The following is a 19,430-nucleotide window of genomic DNA, read 5'->3' as shown; positions in this document are numbered from 1 at the left end:
CCCTCCCCCAGCACCCCATTTTGCCCCCAAGATGCTTGGTGTCACTCAGAACTTTCCTCTCTGTGGAGCTTGAGTGGGAGAGCAGCCTAGGCCCTTCCTGCTGCCCGCAGGAGCCCTCAATCTGTGCCGCGTCTGGTCTGTGTGTGACGGGCGGAGTGCCATCTTAATGCTGGGCGCCAGCAGCGATCGCCTGTGAAATGTGCATCGGATGCAGCAGCGGGGCTCTTCCCCTCCTAAACGTGCAGCGTTCCCCACTGCGTGTTTCTTTCCCGCATCCTGCGTGTCTCAGGGTGTCTCTCGATGAGCCTGCTCCATGCTGGACGCAGGTGGGTTGGGGTGTGGGTGGAGGTGGTGGCTGGAACAGCCCCGTGGCAGTGGGGCTCCAGGGGATGGCGTCACCCGCGAGAGAGCTGGAAGGTGGTGGGGACTTGCAGGGGACAGCAGCGTAACGAGACCCACTAGACCAGCCTTTGGTAAGGGGAGGAGGCTCTGAGTGGGCGAGTTCCCGGCTCAGCCCTTGCTCTGTCATCCCACACACCTACCCCCCACCTCCTTCTCTGTTTTGTTCTCAGTGGTGGCAGCTCGAAGGCTGCCCTGCACAGGTGAGGGGTGGGGTTGGGGAGGGCTGCTGCTGGCTCAGCCCACCTGCCTCCTGCAGCCTGCCTGTCCCCATGGTAACAAGAAGGCCTGGGTCCCTCTGAGACAATTCCTCCCTCCCTCCCTCTCTCCCTCTCTCCCTTCCTTCTTTCCTTCCTTCCTCCCTTCCTCCTTTCCTCTCTCCGTCCTTCCTTCTACCTTCCCTTCCGTCCTTCCTTCCTCAGTCCACCACTCACCTTACCCTTTCAGGCGTCCCAGCCTGGGCTGGGGGCTGCGTTCATGGAGATGGTGGTGACAGAGACCCCTGCCTGCCCTGGAGGAGGAGACCAGATGGGAGAGGGGCCACTGGTGCACCCTGCCCCGGGTCAGGCATCCAGAGAAACATTTCTCCACGCCCAGTAAACCGTCTCCTGAGACTCTGGGACGCTGGTTTATTTGCTTCCTTTCTTCTTTTCGCATTTTCCATTTACCCTCACAAGCAGGTGTGACTTCTGTCATTGGGAGAAAACAAGCCAAATGTTCCAAACAAACAAAAGCTTCCTCAGGACAGAGGTGAAGTCCACTCCCAGGCCCCAACTCCTTTCTCTATTTTAAAAACTTAATTAATGCATTTATTTAAAGAACACACTCAGGAGGAATACTTGTTTATCATATAATACACCAAAAAAATCATGCATGATGAATACCATTACCCAGACTACTGTTAGCATTTAGAAGTCATGCTTATAGACTGAGCATGTGTGCATGTGTGCGCACGCGTGCACACACACACACAGAGCACAAATACCACACACACACACTCACACCACACACGCGCACACACACGCACACCAACACACACGCACAGCACACACACACCACACACGCACACGCACATGCACACACACACACTCACACCATACACACACACACACACGCACATGCACACCGACACACACGCACAGCACACACACACCACGCACACACATACACCACGCACGCACGCACACACACGCACACACATGCACACCGACACACACGCACAGCACACACACACCACGCACACACATACACCACGCACGCACGCACACACACGCACACACATGCACACCGACACACATGCACAGCACACACACACCACACACACACACATACCACACACGCGCACACACACACATGCACACATACACACTGACCACGCACACACACCACACACACACACACACACTGATTTGCCTTTTGTCTGATAACACATCCCTACTTTTCCACCCAATAAGGAGTCAGTGCCTCTGGTCCTTATCCTCAAATATTGGGCCCTAACATTGTCAACACTGGTGTCACGGTATTTCCTGGTCAGCCGGGCCCAGGCCGCAGGCTAGGGTGCTGAGCAGACATCTCTTCAGGGCCCCTTAGAGCCTTGATGTGCTGGCCTGCGGGTGTAGCATCGATTATCCCTCTGCCCCCAAACTCACTCGGCCCGAGCCCCGCTGTAGTCCTCTAGGACCACTGATGAACAACTGGAGGGCACTGTTTCCCGTTCTGAATGTCTTTATTGGGCACCACCTCTGGGTGCAGCTCTGCCCTGGGGCCTGCGGACAGCAGAGGAGGGGACGGCGCTCAGTCCTCCTGAGGCCCAAGCCCTAGATGGAGCTAGACGGCGAGACAGAGCGAGCAGGGAGCCTTGCCACCCTGCCGCAGAGACCCCGCAGGGACCCCGAGCGAGAGTGAGCATGTTCCAAGACAAAGGAGGAGGCTGGGTGGACAGGTGGGGTCAGCAACGGGGAGGGACAGGAGTGCGGTCAGGGGCTCTGGGAGGGGTGCAGGTCACGCAGTGCTTTGCCAGCGTAGGGAGGAGATGCGTCTTCTTTCAGGGTCAGGTAGCCCCCGGAGGGTCTCAGGCTGCAGAGAACCGGGGGAGACTGCAGGCGCCAGCTGCTCTCACAGCTGCATCGCGCCTGCCGACGGGCTGGTTAGCTTCTCTGTAAATGCTGTTTGATCCATGCACTCTGATGATTAGGTCTTGTAAGGTCTGGATTCGCTTCTGGTCGTTCAAAGAGGAAACTGAAGCTTTGAATCGGGCAGTAAATGTACTGTGTAGCCACGGGGAGCTGGCCGGCCTGGGCTGGAGGACGTGCATGTGCAGCTCTCCGCAGTGTGGAATCCGGGAGGGCTTGGAAAGCAGGTGGAGGCATGGCCTTTTCTCCAGGGAATGGACAAGGCCATGGACAGGTTCAGGGAGGAACAGGGGATGCCGCCTCGGGGGTGCGAGGCACCTCACAAGCCAGGGCCAGTCCCTCTGTGCTTCTCAGCCCTGAGGAAGAGGTTGCTGGTCCCCTCTGCAGGGCGGGCAAGGTTTCTGGAGCCTGGCCCCGGCCTGCATGTCCCCCACGGCAGCTGCAGTGGGACCTGCTGAGCCCCCCACTCTGACCTGTTGGGGAATAGTGTTTGCTCCGTGCCCCTGGAGGCTGTGCGCCTGTGTTCCTAATGAGCCTTTTTCAGTCTTGTTAAAGATGACAGCCACTTGTCAGAAGGCACAAGACATCTTTTTAAAACCACGCACTAGAAAATCTCATGGGCTTTTAATATACTTTTAAACCTGAGTCATCTGGAGCCCCACCTGGGTAAGGGCCTGGGCCATCTGCCTGGCTGGGGGTTGGGGGGGTTACACTGATGACACTCCCGGTGCTGATGTGTGAGCCCCTTCTAGGACAGTAATTGGGAGGACACGGCCCTGAAAGAGCTGGGAGTCCAGCAGTGCTCCAGTGACGTGGGACTCCCGTCACTGCGGCCGCTGTGAGAGGGACTGAAGTGGACGGTGATTGACAGGAGTGAGGATACCTGTGGTTTTGCCTCCATAAGCCTGTCTTAGTCTGCTCGGGCTGCTGTAACAAACACTATAGACCGTGTGCCTTTAACAACAGACAGTTGTTTTCTCACGGTTCTGGAGGCTGGAAGTCCATGATCGAGGTTCCGGCCCATTCGGTTCCTGGTGAGGGCCCACGTCCTGGCTTGCACATGGCTGCCGCCTCCCCGTGTCCTCACATGGCAGAGAAACAGCGCTGGTGTCTCGTCAGGACAGCAACGTCCTTGTAAGACATCACGGGGCCCCGTGTCAGGACATCGTTCCTTTTCACGGCCGAGTCGTACTCCAGCGTGTGGATGGACCACATTTTGTTAACCTGCTCACCCACTGGTGGACATTTGGGTGTTTCCACCTTTTGGAGACAGACTCATGCTGCTCCGAGCCTTCATATACATGTTTGGTGTGGGCCCATGTTTTCATTTCTCCCGTTCTGTTCTCTTCATTATTCTTCCGCCTCTAGGAATGGAATTGCTGGGTCCTGTGATAATTCTGTACTTTTGGAGACTCTGACAAGCTGTTTTCCACGGCAGCTGCACCACTATACATTCCCACCATTGTACAAGGGTCCCGTTTCTCCACATCCCCACTAACACTTGTTATTTTCCAATTTTTGTTTTGTTTCGTTTTTATTGCCGTCACCCTGGTGGGTGTGAGTTGCGGGCTCGTTGCGGATGGGTTTGCGTTTCCTTAGTGACAGTGACGTTGAGCGGCTCTGACACGCTTCTCGGCCTTGCTGTGTCTTCTTTGGAGGAATGTGTGTTCAAGGCCTCGGCCCACTTTTAATTGGACTGTTTGTCTTTTTTGTTGTTGGGCTGTAAGAGTCCTTCGTGTGTTCTGGATACTGAGCCCTTATCAGATCTGTGATCTGCAAGTATTTTCTCCCATCCTGCACTTTTTAACCTTTCCACTTCCTTGATGGTGTCCTTTGTTGCACAGAAGTTTGTGAGTTTTATGAAGTCCGATTTATCTATGGTGGGTGTCAGATCCAAGAGCCCTCTGCCAAATCTGGGCTCATGAAGCTGTACTCCGGCGTTTTCTTCTAAGAGGTTTATACTTTTAGCTCTTACATTGAGGTCATTGGTCCGTTTTGCGGGGAAACTTTCACTGGCGTGTGGCACCCACAGAGGACTGCATCACACATGTGCAGCTTGTTAAATTTTCCCAAACCGGACACGCCCATGTAACCAGCACCCAGATCAAGAAAGCGTGTGCCCCGCCCCCCAGGCGCCCCCGGAGCCCCTAAGGGCAGCCACCACCCCAACTCTTGCCTAGTTTTGAATTTTGTAAAAAAAGGAATCTGCTCTTTAGTGCCTGGCTGCTGTTCCAAGCGTGTTCTGGATTCTTCTCCCCACCACGCAGGGGTCACCTTTGGGCCTGGTTTCTACCAAAGGCACCAGTGGGTAAGGGGAGGAAAAGTAAGATGTGTGTAATGAATTTTTACCCCATTACTTGCTTGTTCAGGAAAGTGATTATTAATCATTCACATTCGGGAAGCGGTGATTAGACTCCTTCCCGTTTTAGGAAAGAGAGAAACACGGGGATTAGCATCTACATTTAGCAGCTGGCCGCAGCCCCGCCTCCCTGTGGGGTAAGAAATAGTCACTGTGAAGGGAAGCTGGATACAATACTTTGGGGTGATTTGGGGGGAGGGGCGTTGCACCATGTAGAACTAAGCCAAACCAAACAATGTGGTTTGTTTAGGTTATTTCAGTATTGATATTTTAATCTAATTTAAAGGATTTTAAGAATTATAAAAGTAATTAATGCTAATTGAGAAAACTGGACAGTACAAGGATACATAAGAAAATTATTAATCAGTTTTATCCTCACCGCTTTAGTCCCTCCAGCTGGGAAATAGTGTTAGCTCCGCCCCCCTTCCCCTTTCTCCTCTTCCCGCCCCCCCCCAGATACACAGATGAACAGGACCTGCCCCCGCACCCCCAGCCTAATGGGGGTGGCTGAGCCTTCGACCTCTGAGCGGGGGGCTGGTGATACACCTGCTCCCGTAGGCCAGGCGGTGTGGCTGGGTCTCTGCTCCCAGACATGGTCCCCAGCGGGCAGAGCCAGCTTTCACACACAGCACCCTGGGGCGCCCCCTGGATGCGGCCTCTGTGGACGCTCTGCCACGCAGCACACCTTCCAGCCTCCCCTGTGTGCGGGCGCGCTGCTGGCTCGGGGACCGGTACTCGAGTGGAAACCCCTGTGTGTGTTCTCGCAGGCGGGGGAGAAGCACTACCACCCGTCGTGTGCACTATGTGTCAGGTGTGGCCGGATGTTCGCAGAGGGCGAGGAGATGTACCTTCAAGGTAAGAGCACGGACGTGCTGCTCGGCCCCCAGGGCGGGGCGCGAGCACCTCTCGGGCCCCTTCCATGAGCTGGCTGTGAACTGGTGGGTCACATGGATTATCTGGCTACTTAGGAAGCCCCACCGCGCAGCAGGGAGCTGGGGGAGCAGGTCCGGGCAGGCTTCCCTGAGCACGCCCGGCGGGCCGGCAGGCGGTGCCGGGGCGGTGGTGACGGTGGGACAGCTCCTTGAGGACCTCAGGGGAGGACGGGGTGGATGTTGAGACCTAGCCCTTTAGCCACAGTCTCTTTTCAATGATTTCTTTGTCACCAGTGACCCCGGAGGCGAGCAGAGCCAGGCAGGTGGAGAGCCACACACTGCCCCGCAGATGGGCCATTTAATGACCTCATGCAGCGTTATCTGGGGGCTGTGTGCCAGACAGGCCTCCCTTTCTGAGGCCGAACTTCATGGAGTGATGTCAGCTAGGACGGCCTCGTCCCCAGTGTCCCCTCTTGTTCCTTGAGTCTTTGCTGGAGGGCCCATGAAAGGGGTCCTTTGCGCCCCTCCCAGCAGTGCTAGGAAGTCTGGGTGGTGAGGGGTGCCCCTATCCAAGGCGTCTGCCCTCACGGTAAATAGTGCCTTCAGGCCTCCTGATGCCAAGCACAATGGCGCTGGTACAGGGATACGAGCTTGCCATCACGGGGTCCAGTTTCAGGGAACAAAGATGCTCTTCACGGCTCTGGGCTGAGGCTGGCACCCTATTTCTAAAGCGGGTCCTGCCATGGCTTTCTGTGGGATGTTGAAGCCAGTCCTGTCCCCTCCCCCAGCCTCAGATTTTCCAGTTGGTCAGATGGTCAGATGAGCGGTCAGACCAGGTGGGAGGTTTTCCTGCTCTGCGCCATGCAGCACTGGAGTCCCAGGGCCAGGGGCCTTTTCTGGGGGCTCTGCCCCCCACCCTACCTGGACACCCCGAGACCCCGTGCCGAGTCTACCTGGATGTTGGGCTCCGCGCAGGTGCGATTTGACAGGTGAACCATGTAGGGTAAAAGCTCTGAGGAGCAAGGGTCTTAGCGAGCCCCACGAGCCCCACGGCCTCTGAGGAAGATGAGACGGGCACCCCTCCCCAGCACCCCCCCCCTCCACTGGACGCACCTCCTCCTCCATAGACCCTTTCCAAAAAATGTAGGGGTGGGATGTTGACTCTCACTAATGATTAAAATAACAGTTAGATGGTGTTTTTTCCCCAGAAGGGCACGTCCCCCAGCGTTGTGAGGCTTGAGGAAATGGGCCTCCTACCTGGCCGACGGGGGTGACAATTGGGACATCACCAGTGCGCATCAAGAGCCTTAAAAATGCCCACGCCCTAGGAAGTCCTTAAGTGAATTAGACAGTGGAACATCCGGAACGTTACTTAGAAATAAACCACTAGAGCCAACAGGAGAGGAGCAGACAAATAAATTCTCACTTGTCCTCACGATGGAACGTTATACAGCCCTTCAAGTTACGCTTTTGGTATTTAATTGTACGGGTGTGTGTGTGTGGGGGGGGATGTTCAGGACATTTTAAAGCAACAGTCGCAGGATAAGGAGCTGCGTATGTGCACCACGGTCCACACTGTGATACGTGAGTGTGTACTGGAGAGCAGCCCAACCAAAAGCGGGTGGGAAAGTGGGTGGGAGATCACAGATGGAATTTTCTTACTTATACTCTGTTAGGTTTCTTTACTTTTGAATAAGGAACATCTATTACCTTTATAATCATAAACCATTTTTTAAATAAATTGTTTAACACCCTCCACCCCCACCCCACCCTACCCTCGCCCCCCATCATGGTCTGTCTGGGAACCCTGATTTGCCACGAAGGAGCAGTGTAAGTTCATTAGCCCCCATGACCTGGAAAGCTTTGCAAGCAAAAAGGGGTGTAGCTGCCTCCTTCCACACGCTGCTAAGCCCTTGCTATGCGCCAGGCCCCACGCGGCTTGTCTGGGGATGCGAGAGCGGGTTGGACACGGCCCCTACCTCCACCGCGGGTGTGGCACCCGTGGGGCATAAACCCAGACACTGCAGCACAGCCGCCAGCAGAGGGCGCATGAGCTGAGTGTGGCTCGCTGGGGCGGCTGGTGTGGTTCAGGCTGAGGTTCAGGGAGGCTCTCCCTGGAGGGCGGGGAGAGCAAGTGCTCTGGGCCCAAATGATGGGGGGCAAGGAGCTCTGACACACATGAGCCATTTGGAGAAATGTCGTGATGGTGGACCATGTGTGTGTGACGGCGTACAAAGCACCTTTCCAATACCTTATGAGCCCACTTCGTTTTCCTAGAATCTCCCACTGACCTACGCGGCGGGGTTATCATTGGCCCTGTCCACAGGTGGGAGAAATCTGACACTCGGGGAAGTTGATGTAGAATTAGAAAAGAGCAGAGCGCCAGGCCCACGGGGCCCTTGGTGACCTTGGTTGTGGCTTTTGAGCAGAGCTGGCAGGTGAAGAAACTGAGGCAGGAGACGGCTCAGCGACACAGTGGATTAGTGACAGGGTCGGGCCCAGGGCTTCATGCTCGGCTCGCAGCCCCCAGCCCTGCTCCTCACCCCACCCCTGAGGTTCCCCCTGAGGTCCTCCCTTCCTATCTCCAGCCAAGAGCCCAAAGCCCTCCTCTCTTCCCAGCTCCAGCCGAGCTATGGCCACAGTCAGCCCCGATGCTGCCCCACACACAGCGGGAGGAGTGGGCGGAGGTCACACGGGCAGCCCCTTCTCTCTCCTCTGTCTCTGAACTTGAAGCCACCTAGTTATCCCTCCTCTAAGAAGCCTTGTCTGGCTGCCCCTGGCTGGGCAAGGCGCCCTCCCAGGTTCTGAGGGACCCCGTGCAGCTCCCAGTGGGAGCAGTTGGCTCACAGTGGTGTGTTTGTCCATTTATTTCATGTAGCCCCTGGGCAGGGCCTGTGATATGCGTGCCCCAAGCCCAGCGTGGACCCGCACAGAGGGTGCCCAGGGGCTCCTGGGAGGCGGCGGGCAAGCGCACGCCCCTGTGTGGACTGCCGCTCCCTCCCCCTGACTCCCCCACGGCCCCCACATTTGGGGAAATCACACTAACCGCTTCCCTCTTGGGAATCTGTCCCCAGGTTCTTCCATCTGGCACCCGGCGTGTCGACAAGCAGCCAGAACTGAAGACAAAAACAAGGTTGGTGGAATTCACTATTTTCTCAGGTGTATTCTTGACCACTCATGTGTGATTGTCATACGGTTAAGGGGGTGCTGATCAGCAGCTTCAGACTGAATGACCATGGGGACACCCAGCATGCCACGGGGACACGTAGCCTGCCACAGGGACACCCAGCATGTCGCGGGACACACAGCATGTCGCGGGACACACAGCATGCCATGGGGACACACAGCGTACCACAAGGATCTGGGGAAGGGGGGCACTGGGCCGGGGTGGGAGGGCTCTGTGGAGGACAGTACCTCCTCTCTGTGCCCCCCAAGCCTCCCCACCCCCTCCGGCAGCCTCACATGTGGGCCACGCAGGTGCTCGGTCCCTTTCTGTGGCGACCAGGCTGGGCTGGAGGTCGGTAGTGCGTCTCAGCCCTCTCCTCCTCGGAGCAGGCGCCTCCTTCCAACTGGGATCTTGTTTTGCCAGATTTTAACACGATGCAGGTGCTTTGCTCCAGGTCCTACTCAAAGTGTCGCTATAGGCCTCTGATTTAATTTAAATTACGATGACCACCTTTCATTCCTGAAGAGATGAGACCCCTGAGTCAGGCACTGCTGGGCACCGCTCTCCCCGTGGCCGCTCGCTTTCCACCCTCAGGCCTAGGGGAGGGGCGCCCTCCAGGGGCTGGAACCAGGGGTCCTTGCCCTGGGCTAAAGGCAGCTGAGGGGCTGGAGTGAAGGGGCCAGTCCCCCATGGTGAGGGCTCAGGGTCCGAGGGCAGGTCTGTGGCTGCTGAGACCCCAGGGTTGGCAGCATGCCTGAGCCACCACCCATGTCTGCTCCTCTGTCACCCCAGGTGTCCTCTCGAACTCAAATGGCACATTCTGGGGTGACAGCTGGAGAGCCTTGGTGAAGGCGAGAGGGCTGATGACAGCGTGGAAGGAAGCAAGGGACAAAGGAAGCCCCACAGCTGGGAGGGGACCCAGGGGACTTTAGTGGCTGGTCCCACTGCTCCCCAAGTGCCACAGGTGACGCCCACCACCATTTAGGTTGAATTCCCAGAACTGTCACTCCCCACGGCCAGGCCCTGTGCTCCCACTGCCTGGGGACCCAGGACAGTCCCATATGAGTAGGTGCCAGGACGGCGCCCATCTTGAGCCCAGAGCCTGGGACATGTGGGAGGACAAAGAGGGGGCAGAGCCACGTGGCAGGCGTCCTCCCAGCTCTAGGGACGCAGAGCAGGGAAGGCTGCGGGAGGAAGCTGGTGACTGTGTTCATTTCCTGTGGCTGCTGTAATGAATGACCACAAATGCAGAGGCTTCAAAACGCACGGCTGGATCGCCTCGGAGTCTGGAGGTCAGGAGCTGAAACAGCCGCCGGGCCATGCTCCTGTCATCGGTCTGGAGGGGCTGCCGCCCTGCTTGTGCCCACACCGCTCGGCGCCCCTCCTCTCAGAAGGACCCTGCGGTTACATGGAGCCACCCCACGATCCAGGAGGACCTCCCCTCACGCTCCTCAGTCCCATCTCAATGTCCCTTTGGTCACACACGGTGACAGTCACAGGTTTGGCAGATGAGGACGCAGACATGGTTGGGCGTTACTGTGCCTCCCGCAGTTACAGGACCGACAGTCATAGTGCATCATGTGTGTGGCCAGGGTCACAGTAAGTGGCAGCACATTGCGACTGTCCATCGTCCTCTCACTGGCTGATTCGCTCTGCAAACTGCCCCCGTGCCACCCGGGCCTCAGAGATGGGCCAGGCAGCACGTCCTCACAGAGCCATGACCCATGACCCTGAAGTGACCACGGGGGCCTGACCTTTGTCTGTGGACCCCTCCATCCTGACCTGAAGGCCGGGCAAAGGGACCTGCAGGCCGAGAGACGTCCAGACCACACACGTGCATGGATGTGTGCACGGGGGGCCATCTCACGAGACTGGCTGGGGTTGGAAAGGGAGGCCCAGGACCATGGCAGGCCCACTCAAGGACAGGTCAGGGTGGCCAGCACCGGCTCCTGGGTTCTGGACCTGGCTGCTGAGCTGGCTTCAGGGCCTGCAGGGAGCTCCGCCAGCCTCTGCCGTCAGCCTGAAGGCCAGCCCATGATGACCGATACCGTGGCTGCTGGCCCCACAGAAGGGAAGTCCTCCGAAAACTGGAGGACGGAGAAGGAGGAAGGCGTCACTGCCTGGGGCTGCATAGCCAGAGCTGGCTCTCTGGGCTGTGCCCGCAGAAGCTATGGGTGCCCTGGGCCAGAGGCCGGCAGCCTGAGAACGGCTGCCCGCTCCGTGCTGTGCCCAAGCGCTGGATGCAGCTGGGAGGCTGCCCTCCGTGTCCTGGGACAGGATGTAGACCCCGTCATGCCCTGTTTGTCCCCAGGTTCACCCTCCCTTGGTCCCAGCCCTGCTCCAGTCCCTCAGGGACTCTTCTGTCTCCCCAAGAAATGAGAATAACCTCCGGGGCCTGGGCCGGCCGGGGTGGGGCCACGCGTGAGTGGACAGGGCAGGCACACATGGCTTTCTCACTCGTGTCCCTTGGAGATAGTTCTCCCGGCCAGCTGGCCACGCGGGCCTGGAGGGCAGGGAGAGAGAGCTGCTCCTGTGCTGTTTATCCCACGAGAGCCAGCTAGTGAGCATGAGCTAGCCGGCCCCAGCCAGCCCTGGGCATCGCTAGAGGGCCGACAGCCCCCGAGAAACAGCAGAGGTGGTGTGGGCCCCGCTAACTCCCTGTGAGCCAGCCCCCAGCTGGGGTGGCTCCACTCTTACCTGGTGATCGGATGAGAGCTCGCCAGCTCGTCCATCTTGGGAGTATGCTCAGCTGTCGTTTAACAAGTGTCCCTACGTGCCAGGCCCTGGGGGGCTCCGGGGACCCCAGGAGCCAGTTCCCTCCATGCTATTGGAATCCTGCCGTGCCTCTGCTCTGCTGTGTGACCTTGGGCAAATCACTAGCCCTCTCTGAGCCTCCACCCATCGGCTTTAAGTGGGAATGAGTGGGTGTCAGACCCCTCACACAGGGCCGATGAGACTCGTGTGTGACTTTAGTGAGAACGAGTGCCCGAGTGGCTGTTGTAACGGTGCCTCCCCGGGGCCAGGCTGAGCGGTCGGATGGGGCCCTTTCACCTGTGTCGGGGTGCACAAGGCCCCGAGTAACAACCAGCACTGGGCACTGGAGAGGGCAGAGAGAGAGAGGGGGGGCCCCGGTGTCCTGCCTCTGGGGGGGCCTCTGCTCAGCCCCCCCACGTCTGGACTCGGTGGCCGGGGAGTCTCTGCTGCTGACCTCTTTCCACAGGGCTGGGGACTGGCACAGAGAGGGGCATACGCGCGGCCCCCGTACTTGCTCAGGGCCACCCTAAACATGCTCAAGCACGCTGGGCCCCGGGCTGCTGCCGACACAGCCCGAGGGCTCCGTCATGGCGGTGCCCACATAGCTCGGTGCGGCCCCTAATGTGCCAGGAAGTACTCCTGGGGACCCGGAGGACAGCGCCAGTTTAGGGGCCTCCTGTCATGACCCCCGCTTGAACTGAAACAGGAGTAAGGAGGACCTGTCAGAGCCGAGCCCCTCACGGCCGCATCTCTGGGTCGTCAGAAATGGGAAACACCTCCGGCGAGGTTTTTCCATGTTATAGAGAAGGAAGCTGAGATGCAAAGGGTTTTTTAAATGTATAAAATGTATGCGTACATCATTTTGGCCAGTAAAATAAGTGACCTGGCCACAGGGACATCAAGAAAAACAGACCCCATGCACCCCGTCTCGGAGTGGCACCATCTTCATGTGACGTCATGTCTTACGTGGGGGTGGCTGAGGACTCGGGACTGCTCCATGGGGTCAGGCCAAGCTCTGTGGAGAGACCCCAGCCCCTGCCGGCCTTGGGCAGCCTGTGGTCTGAGGGGACAGGCAGACATAGAGGGCTGGGGCCTGAGGGTCTGAGGAAGCAGAGCAGGCCTCCAGGAGGCGGCCCCGAGCTTCAGCCTGGAGGATGCCAGGGCCACACCAGGGCCGCGGAGAGGGGGCGGGCCAGCGTGGCAAGCAGGTCCGGGAAGAGGTGGCCAGCAAGCGTCACGTCCTCTCCTGTTCTCTTCCTTCTAGATGCAGACCCAGGTTGGCACCCAGGTTTGCCCGGGCACCGCCCGCTGGGCCTTGCAGGTTTGTGTGGCCTGGCGTCTGGTCCTGGTGTCGTGCCATCCTCACTGGTGTCGTGCTGAGTGTAGGAGGAGCTGCACGTCCTCCTGGGGAGGGGAGGGCTCCACAGTCTGTTAGTGTCCTGGGGCTTCTGTAGAAAACGCCACAGACCCAGGCCTTAAACGGCAGACTTACTCCCTCCCGGTCCTGCAGGCTGGAGCCTGAGATGCAGGGGAGGGCAGGTGCCTTCCTCCTGAGGCCTCGCTCCTTGGCGTGTACCTGGCCGTCTTCTCCCGGTGTCCTCACGTGGTCGTCCCTCTGTGTGTCTGTGTCCTCATCTCCTCTTCTGATGGGGACACCAGCCAGATAGGACCCGGGCCCCCCATTTTAACTTAGTTATGTCTTTAAAGGCCCCATCTCCAATAGTCACATTCTGGGATGCTGGGTTAGGACTTCCACATGAGTTTTGGGGGGACACAATTCAGCCCGTAACGTGGCCCCTCCCAGGTTGCTGGTGTGACTGCAGCGGGTGGTGTGGGGGGGCTGGACAGAATGATGGGGGTGGGGGAAAGGGCCTGCTCAGGAAGCGAGAGGGAGGCCGCGGGGAGGCCCTCCGTGGAGATGGGTTCCAGTTAGATGGGGAAGGTCGGAGGTGTGGGGCGGTCCAGGCAGAGGTGGGTGCTGGGCCAGGAGAGGGGTGTGGAGCTGCCAGGTCCCGGCCTGCAGGTGGGATGGACACAGGTGCGGCGAGTGGGTGGGAGCTGGAGAAGGAGAGTGTCCACGCAGAGGGAGAGAGGAGGTGGTTCCAAACAGCAGCGGGCATGCGAGCAGGTTACATGCGTGACAGCCACCAAGAGGCCCGAGCCGTGACCAAGGGCTCAGTGGTGAGTGGCCAGCAGTGACCTCAGGAGGCTCGTTTCTAAGACACGAAGGCTGCCGGTGCTGAGAAAGGCATTGGGGGAGGGGGAGCCAGAGGGCTGTGAAGGGTGGGGCCATGGAGTAGGGCAGGAGAATGGTCGTTAGGGTCATGAGACCGTCCCAAAGTCTGACAACAGAGCCCGGGGTGGGAGAATGAGTCCCACTCATCTCCGTAACTTAGGTGGCAGCTCTGAGCAGTAAAATGCTGGGGACGAGAGACGGCCTTTGCCATTGAACACACAGAATCATTGGAAAATGCATCGCTTGCTCTTGTCCTCTGAAAAACAGATAATTTCTGCACCGTGAAAGCTTGGCGATCGTTGGAACTGAGAGCTTTTCTGCTTTGCCTGTAGCCTGTGTCACCCACTGTGTCTGTTTGATTATAGCTTTCCAGTCATCCATTCAAGCCTGCCTGTTTATTTTAAGAATTCTTTCCACCTGCCAGTGAAAACAGCTGTCTTGTGAGCCGGCGTTTCTGTTGGTGTGTGACTGTGACAGTTGCCTCTGGAAGGACCTTCCCATTGATAGGTTCTGTTTTCAGTCTCCTTCTGTCCCCTCGTTTTCCAGGAAACCAGAACTTCCTCCGAGAGCATCATTTCTGTGCCTGCCTCCAGCACCTCAGGGTCTCCCAGCCGTGTGATCTATGTAAGTTGGAATCTTTCTATGAAGAGTGGGGAGCAGATGGGGGCCTGGGGTCATTGCTGAGGATGCCCTCAGGGCTGGGCATCCTGGGGTGGGGGGGCATCAGGTGTGGGGCCAGCCCTGCTGCCGGTGGAGGTTGGTGCACACTTTCAGAGGCTGACTCGGAGCCTGTCTTCGATGAGGACGTAGCTAGCCTTTGACCCAGCAGCTCCCTGGTTATGTAGCAGCAAGTGCACAAAAGATGTGCTCGCGGCTGCTGTCATGATGGTATAAGAATATTCGACTTCGCCTCCTCATCCAGCAGCCAGGGCTTGCCTGAATAAAAGCGTTTGGCACATCCGGGACTGGGCTGGCGCTGTGAATAACGGTGCAGAGCTGTCGTGTTACCGTGGGGAGTGTGCCTGACGTGCTCCTAGAAGCGTGTTAAGCACAAGGTGTACTCTGATCCCATTTTTGTTAGAGGGTGTGTGTATGTGTGTTTGTATGAGTGTATGAGGTTGGACAATTTAGTTCGCGAGCTTGTTGCAACGATGTTGCTAACCTGTTTTGATATCAGAGGGATTATTCATTATGAATTTACACCAACTGGACAGTTAGCCAACTTTATTATTTAGAAGTGCTGAAAAGGCTGCGTGAAAAAGTTAGGTGACCTGAACTCTTCGCCAACAATTCATGGCTCTTGCATCACGACAATGCACCAGCTCACGACACTGTCTGTGAGGGAGTTTTTAGCCAGTAAACAAATAACTGTATTGGAACACCCTCCCTACTCACCTGATCTGGCCCCCAGTGACTTCCTTCTTACTCAAAGATAAAGGAAATATTGAAAGGAAGAGATTTTGATGACATTCAGTACATCAAGGGTAATATGACCTCAGCTCTGATGGCTATTGCAGAAAAAGAGTTCCAAAATTGCTTTGAAGGGTGGGCTAGGCGCTGGCATCGGTGCATAGCTTCCCAAGGGGAGTACCTCGAAGGTGACCGTAGGGATATTCAGCAATGAGGTATGTAGCACTTTTTCTAGGATGAGTTTGTAAACATAATTGTCCAACCTCATATGTGTAGCATGTGTATGGGTGTGTGTATGTGTACGAGTGTATACGTATACACATGTATTTGTAGTACTTGTGTGTATTCACAAGTGCGTATATATGTGTTTGTATGCATACACGCATGCATGTGTGTTGGTATGTACACGTGTATCCATGTATTTGTGTGTGTGCATAAATGTGTGCATGCATGTTTGCACACACGTGTATGCATACACGTGTATGTATGTGTGTTTGTATGTGTTAATCTGTATGTATACATCGATATCTGTATGTATTTTTAGGCCAGGGACTGAATCTCACTATCTGGTGGCACCAATGCCAGGCATGTCACAGGCACCACCTGTTTGACCATGGAGCTGTCCCAAGGGACCATCTCCCCCACTTTGTAGAGAGGCAGTGGGGACTCGGCCATCAGTGACCATGAGGTCTCCTGCCCTGGTGGCTTTGACCCCTTGGCTCGTTTCATCCACGCTCAGACTCGTGTCTCCACATGGCTGCCAAGCGCCTGCCCTCTGTGCAGGGTCTCACATGCCTGCTCTGCTCTTTGTCTCCTTGCAGGCTAAGCTGGGAGATGAGATTCTCGACTACAGAGACCTGGCTGCTCTTCCTAAAAGCAAGGCCATCTATAACATTGACCGCCCCGACATGATCTCCTACTCGCCCTACATCAGCCACTTGGCGGGAGACAGGCAGAGCTGCGGCGAGGTACGGCCCCGCTGGTGTCCTCGGCCGGCCTGCTGCGCGGGTGGCGTGCCCACAGCATGGGCCGCATCACTTCCATCCTCACTGGTCTCCTGTGACACTTGGCCTTCGTCACTCCCGCTGGATAACCTGCACACCCTGTTTAGAGAATCCCCAGTGTGCTCTGCCCCGACGTCCCTGGGCAGACGGCACACAACACACCGAGGACTGAGCCTGGAAAAGCCCCTGTGTAGGGCAGACAGCAGGAAGCTGGTGTTTAGGAAAATGATAGGAGCGAAGTGAGAGTCCCTCTGTTTCCTGAGGCTTGGGAGGATTTTCTTAGTGTATGGAAGGTGTCATTTCCTTTTATCCAGAACGTTCCAGGCCTTGCTCCGCCCTCACCAGCCGAGGCCTGCTTCTCTGCCCCGTGCCTTCCTGAGCTGGTTGAACCCCAGGTGACTTATTTTGAAGCGTCCCTGTGGGTAGCATCCTTTACTGCTGACTTCTTAGTCACGGCCGCCCTTCTCCTTTTAATGAGGGGACCACTGTCGGTTCCCGCTTTTCTTGTGGTGGTTTTGAGATTTCAGTATGACCGTGGTGCCTGGGATAAAAGGGCATCTTCCGGCTGTGAACTTGGGTGTGTGTGCCATCTGTGGCCCGGCACGGGGCTCCCCCTGGAGCAGGAGCGCTCTGTCCCTCCGTGCGTGTCCCTGGCCCTTCTGTTTGACTCTCTTGCAAAGGGCCTCTTGGGTAGTGAGGCTGGGACTCCAGGGGCGCCATGCTTGAGTGGGTGGCCCTGCTGACACCTGGATAGCTTCTGCAGTCACAGCTGTGGAGCACACAGGCGAGAGGGGGAGAGGAACCCTCTTTCCCTGCTCAGAGGCCCGCAGGATGGGGAGAGGAACCCTGCTTTCTTGTTCAGAGACCTGCAGGTGCCACTCCTGAGGACACACGGGACCCCAAGGATCTGGGTGATAAATTCCATTAAGAGAGACCGGTGTGCGGGGCAAGAAGGGAGGGCCCGGACCTGCACCCACCGACCATGTGCCTGAGCGGGGCCTGGGCCTCGTCATTCAGCACCTGGTCTGAATTCTGGTGGAAGCCACTGGAAGAGGGTCTGAGAGGCCGAGTGATGCGGCCCGGCCCTAGAGCAGGGGTCTGTGGGGGCGGATGGTGCTCACCTGCCCTAACAGGAGGTGCCTGGCTGGGGAAGCCCAACGCCACCACCGGCAGAGCTGGCCCTCACCCTGGACCCCAAGGACCCAGAAGTTCTCTCTTACTCTGAGCCCCTTTTCCCTCTTGTCTAGAGCAAACCGAGGGTGATGGGCCACCCCATGAACCAACAGTCTTCCTTTTGGACAAATGTCTTCTCGGGAGAGCAGTGGGGCACTCGGGGTGGGCCAGGATGGAGGCAAGCTCCAAGGCGGGCACAGAACAGTACCCTGGGACCTCTTTCTTGGGGTGCCATTGGTTGTATTTCTCCAAGAAGGAGGTTTTGGAGCCCCATGCTTGGTCTCGTGGTGGGTTCCTCTCCCACGTGGAAGGGGTCCCATCGTGTGAGTGTGTCTGTGCCCCGTCCTGTCTCTCCCACAAGTGGCCGCTTGGTGCCCAGGCGCTAACAGGCCGCTCCGTGTTGTATTTACAGTCCCCTCAGTTACTCTCGCCAACGCCGACTGAGGTAACCGCTGCCCCAGCCCACCCCCACCCTCACCCCCACCCCCACCCCCGTTTGCTCATGGTGCTGCTGCCCGGGTTATAAAGATAACCGCCCGCCGCCCCCAGGACGGCCTCTGTGGCTCCTGACTGTGGCGTCTGGGGCCATGGCGCTCCGTGGCTTGGGGCGCCCACCTTGGTGTTGGTTATTTTTATAATCACCTCTCACCTGCATGCTTCCCTGGCGCGTCTGCCGGCCCTGCAAATGCAGCACGTGGTACACATGGCTCTTGAGGTCTGGGTCATGGCTTCCTCAGAGAAAACATCCAGGAGCCTGGGGTAGCCTGGGACCACCTCACGTGCCTCCGAGGGGGACATCCAGGAAGTCCTCGCAAAAGTATATCCTGGAAGCGTTTCTGTGTCAAATAGCATCTATAATTAGCAGCCCTCGTTTGTCCTATTTCTCAAAATTAATCAGTGACATAAATCGCTGCCACCCAGACTCCAGTCTGCCTGAGCATCAAACCCTTGGATCCAAGAATGTGACAACCAAACTGTGCAAGTGGCCGGCGAACCCCATGGACAGGCTAGGCAAGGAGACGGGACACCTTTGAGTATAAACTGGCCGACGGGCTATGCAGAGGACACCCAGAGATGGAGACTAAACAGCAGGGCTGTAACTGCCCAGCAGAGTGCATCTCCGTGGTGGGACAGGCCAGAGGACTTGGGGTGAAGCGCGGGTGGGAACTGGCAGGTGTGCTACCTGCACGAGGGCTGGCCTGAGCTAAGTGTGGAGGTGGACGCACAGGCAGGCGTTAGGGACAGTGGCTCGGCCGGCTTGGCTGCAGAGCGAGCCCTCGGAGGCAGAAGGTCAGCCGGGAAAGGCGTGGGAGCCCTGAGTACCAGACCCAGACTCTCGCATTGCTCATCCCCACACTGGGCCGGGCTGTCATGACGCAGGCCAACATGCTAAGCGTGGTGGGTCCGGCAGCCTGCCCTTCCCCCCACACCATGTGCCATGCCATCTCACGCCACCTGCCGCCCACTCTGACCGCTCCAGACAGTTGCCCATCCTGCTTGAATGGAGTCTGCATTGTCAGTGCTTGTGGGTCTGACTCAACTGGGCCTCTGGGTCCGAGAAGGGCGCCTTTCTACCTCCCACACCCGGGGAGCCTCCCCGTCAGGCTGGGGAGGACACAGAATCTCAGTGGTTCTGAAACTGTGCCCAGGAGCTTTGGGTACCTGGAAGGATTGGGCAGAAGGTGGAATCAGGTGCCTTCACCACCTCTGTAGGTGCCCCAGCCTCAAGGAGGGGCTGGCGGAGGGGTGGGGCAGGGTCCTGCCCCCAGTACCTGCTCAGGCCTCCGGGAGTGTCAGCACCAAGGCCAGGCCCCCACCTGGCTCTTCAGATGTGGCCTGGCAGGTGCGGGGGTTCCATTTTGGGGCCATGTTGAGTCAGCCTCTTGGGTCAGGAGAGCAGACGCCGAGTGGAGGGTGGGTGGGTG

General features: G+C 57.6%; 1 protein-coding gene across 12 annotated transcripts in view; it reads left to right on the top strand.

Moving 5' to 3' along the window:
- The first annotated feature begins 5,004 nt into the window (after nt 1-5,004).
- The window catches only part of ABLIM2 (actin binding LIM protein family member 2), a 66,304-nt gene continuing 51,878 nt past the window's right edge, over nt 5,005-19,430 (top strand). For 4 of the 12 annotated variants that reach the window (XM_019626439.1, XM_019626434.1, XM_019626442.1 and 1 more), the window contains exons 1-7: nt 5,007-5,027; nt 5,658-5,745; nt 8,837-8,895; nt 12,947-13,003; nt 14,465-14,542; nt 16,150-16,296; nt 17,918-17,950. In XM_019626439.1, coding sequence (XP_019481984.1) covers nt 5,712-5,745; nt 8,837-8,895; nt 12,947-13,003; nt 14,465-14,542; nt 16,150-16,296; nt 17,918-17,950 — 408 coding nt within the window. In that variant the 5' untranslated portion in view covers nt 5,007-5,027; nt 5,658-5,711. Of the gene's footprint in view, nt 5,028-5,657; nt 5,746-8,836; nt 8,896-12,946; nt 13,004-14,464; nt 14,543-16,149; nt 16,297-17,917; nt 17,951-19,430 lie in introns of those variants that run through there. The other 8 variants (XM_019626444.1, XM_019626441.1, XM_019626440.1 and 5 more) reach the window with 5 other exon arrangements.

Source organism: Hipposideros armiger, unplaced genomic scaffold (assembly GCF_001890085.2).
Source record: "Hipposideros armiger isolate ML-2016 unplaced genomic scaffold, ASM189008v1 scaffold_677, whole genome shotgun sequence".
NCBI classification, from domain to species: domain Eukaryota; kingdom Metazoa; phylum Chordata; class Mammalia; order Chiroptera; family Hipposideridae; genus Hipposideros; species Hipposideros armiger.
This window is presented reverse-complemented; position numbering and strand designations above follow the sequence as displayed.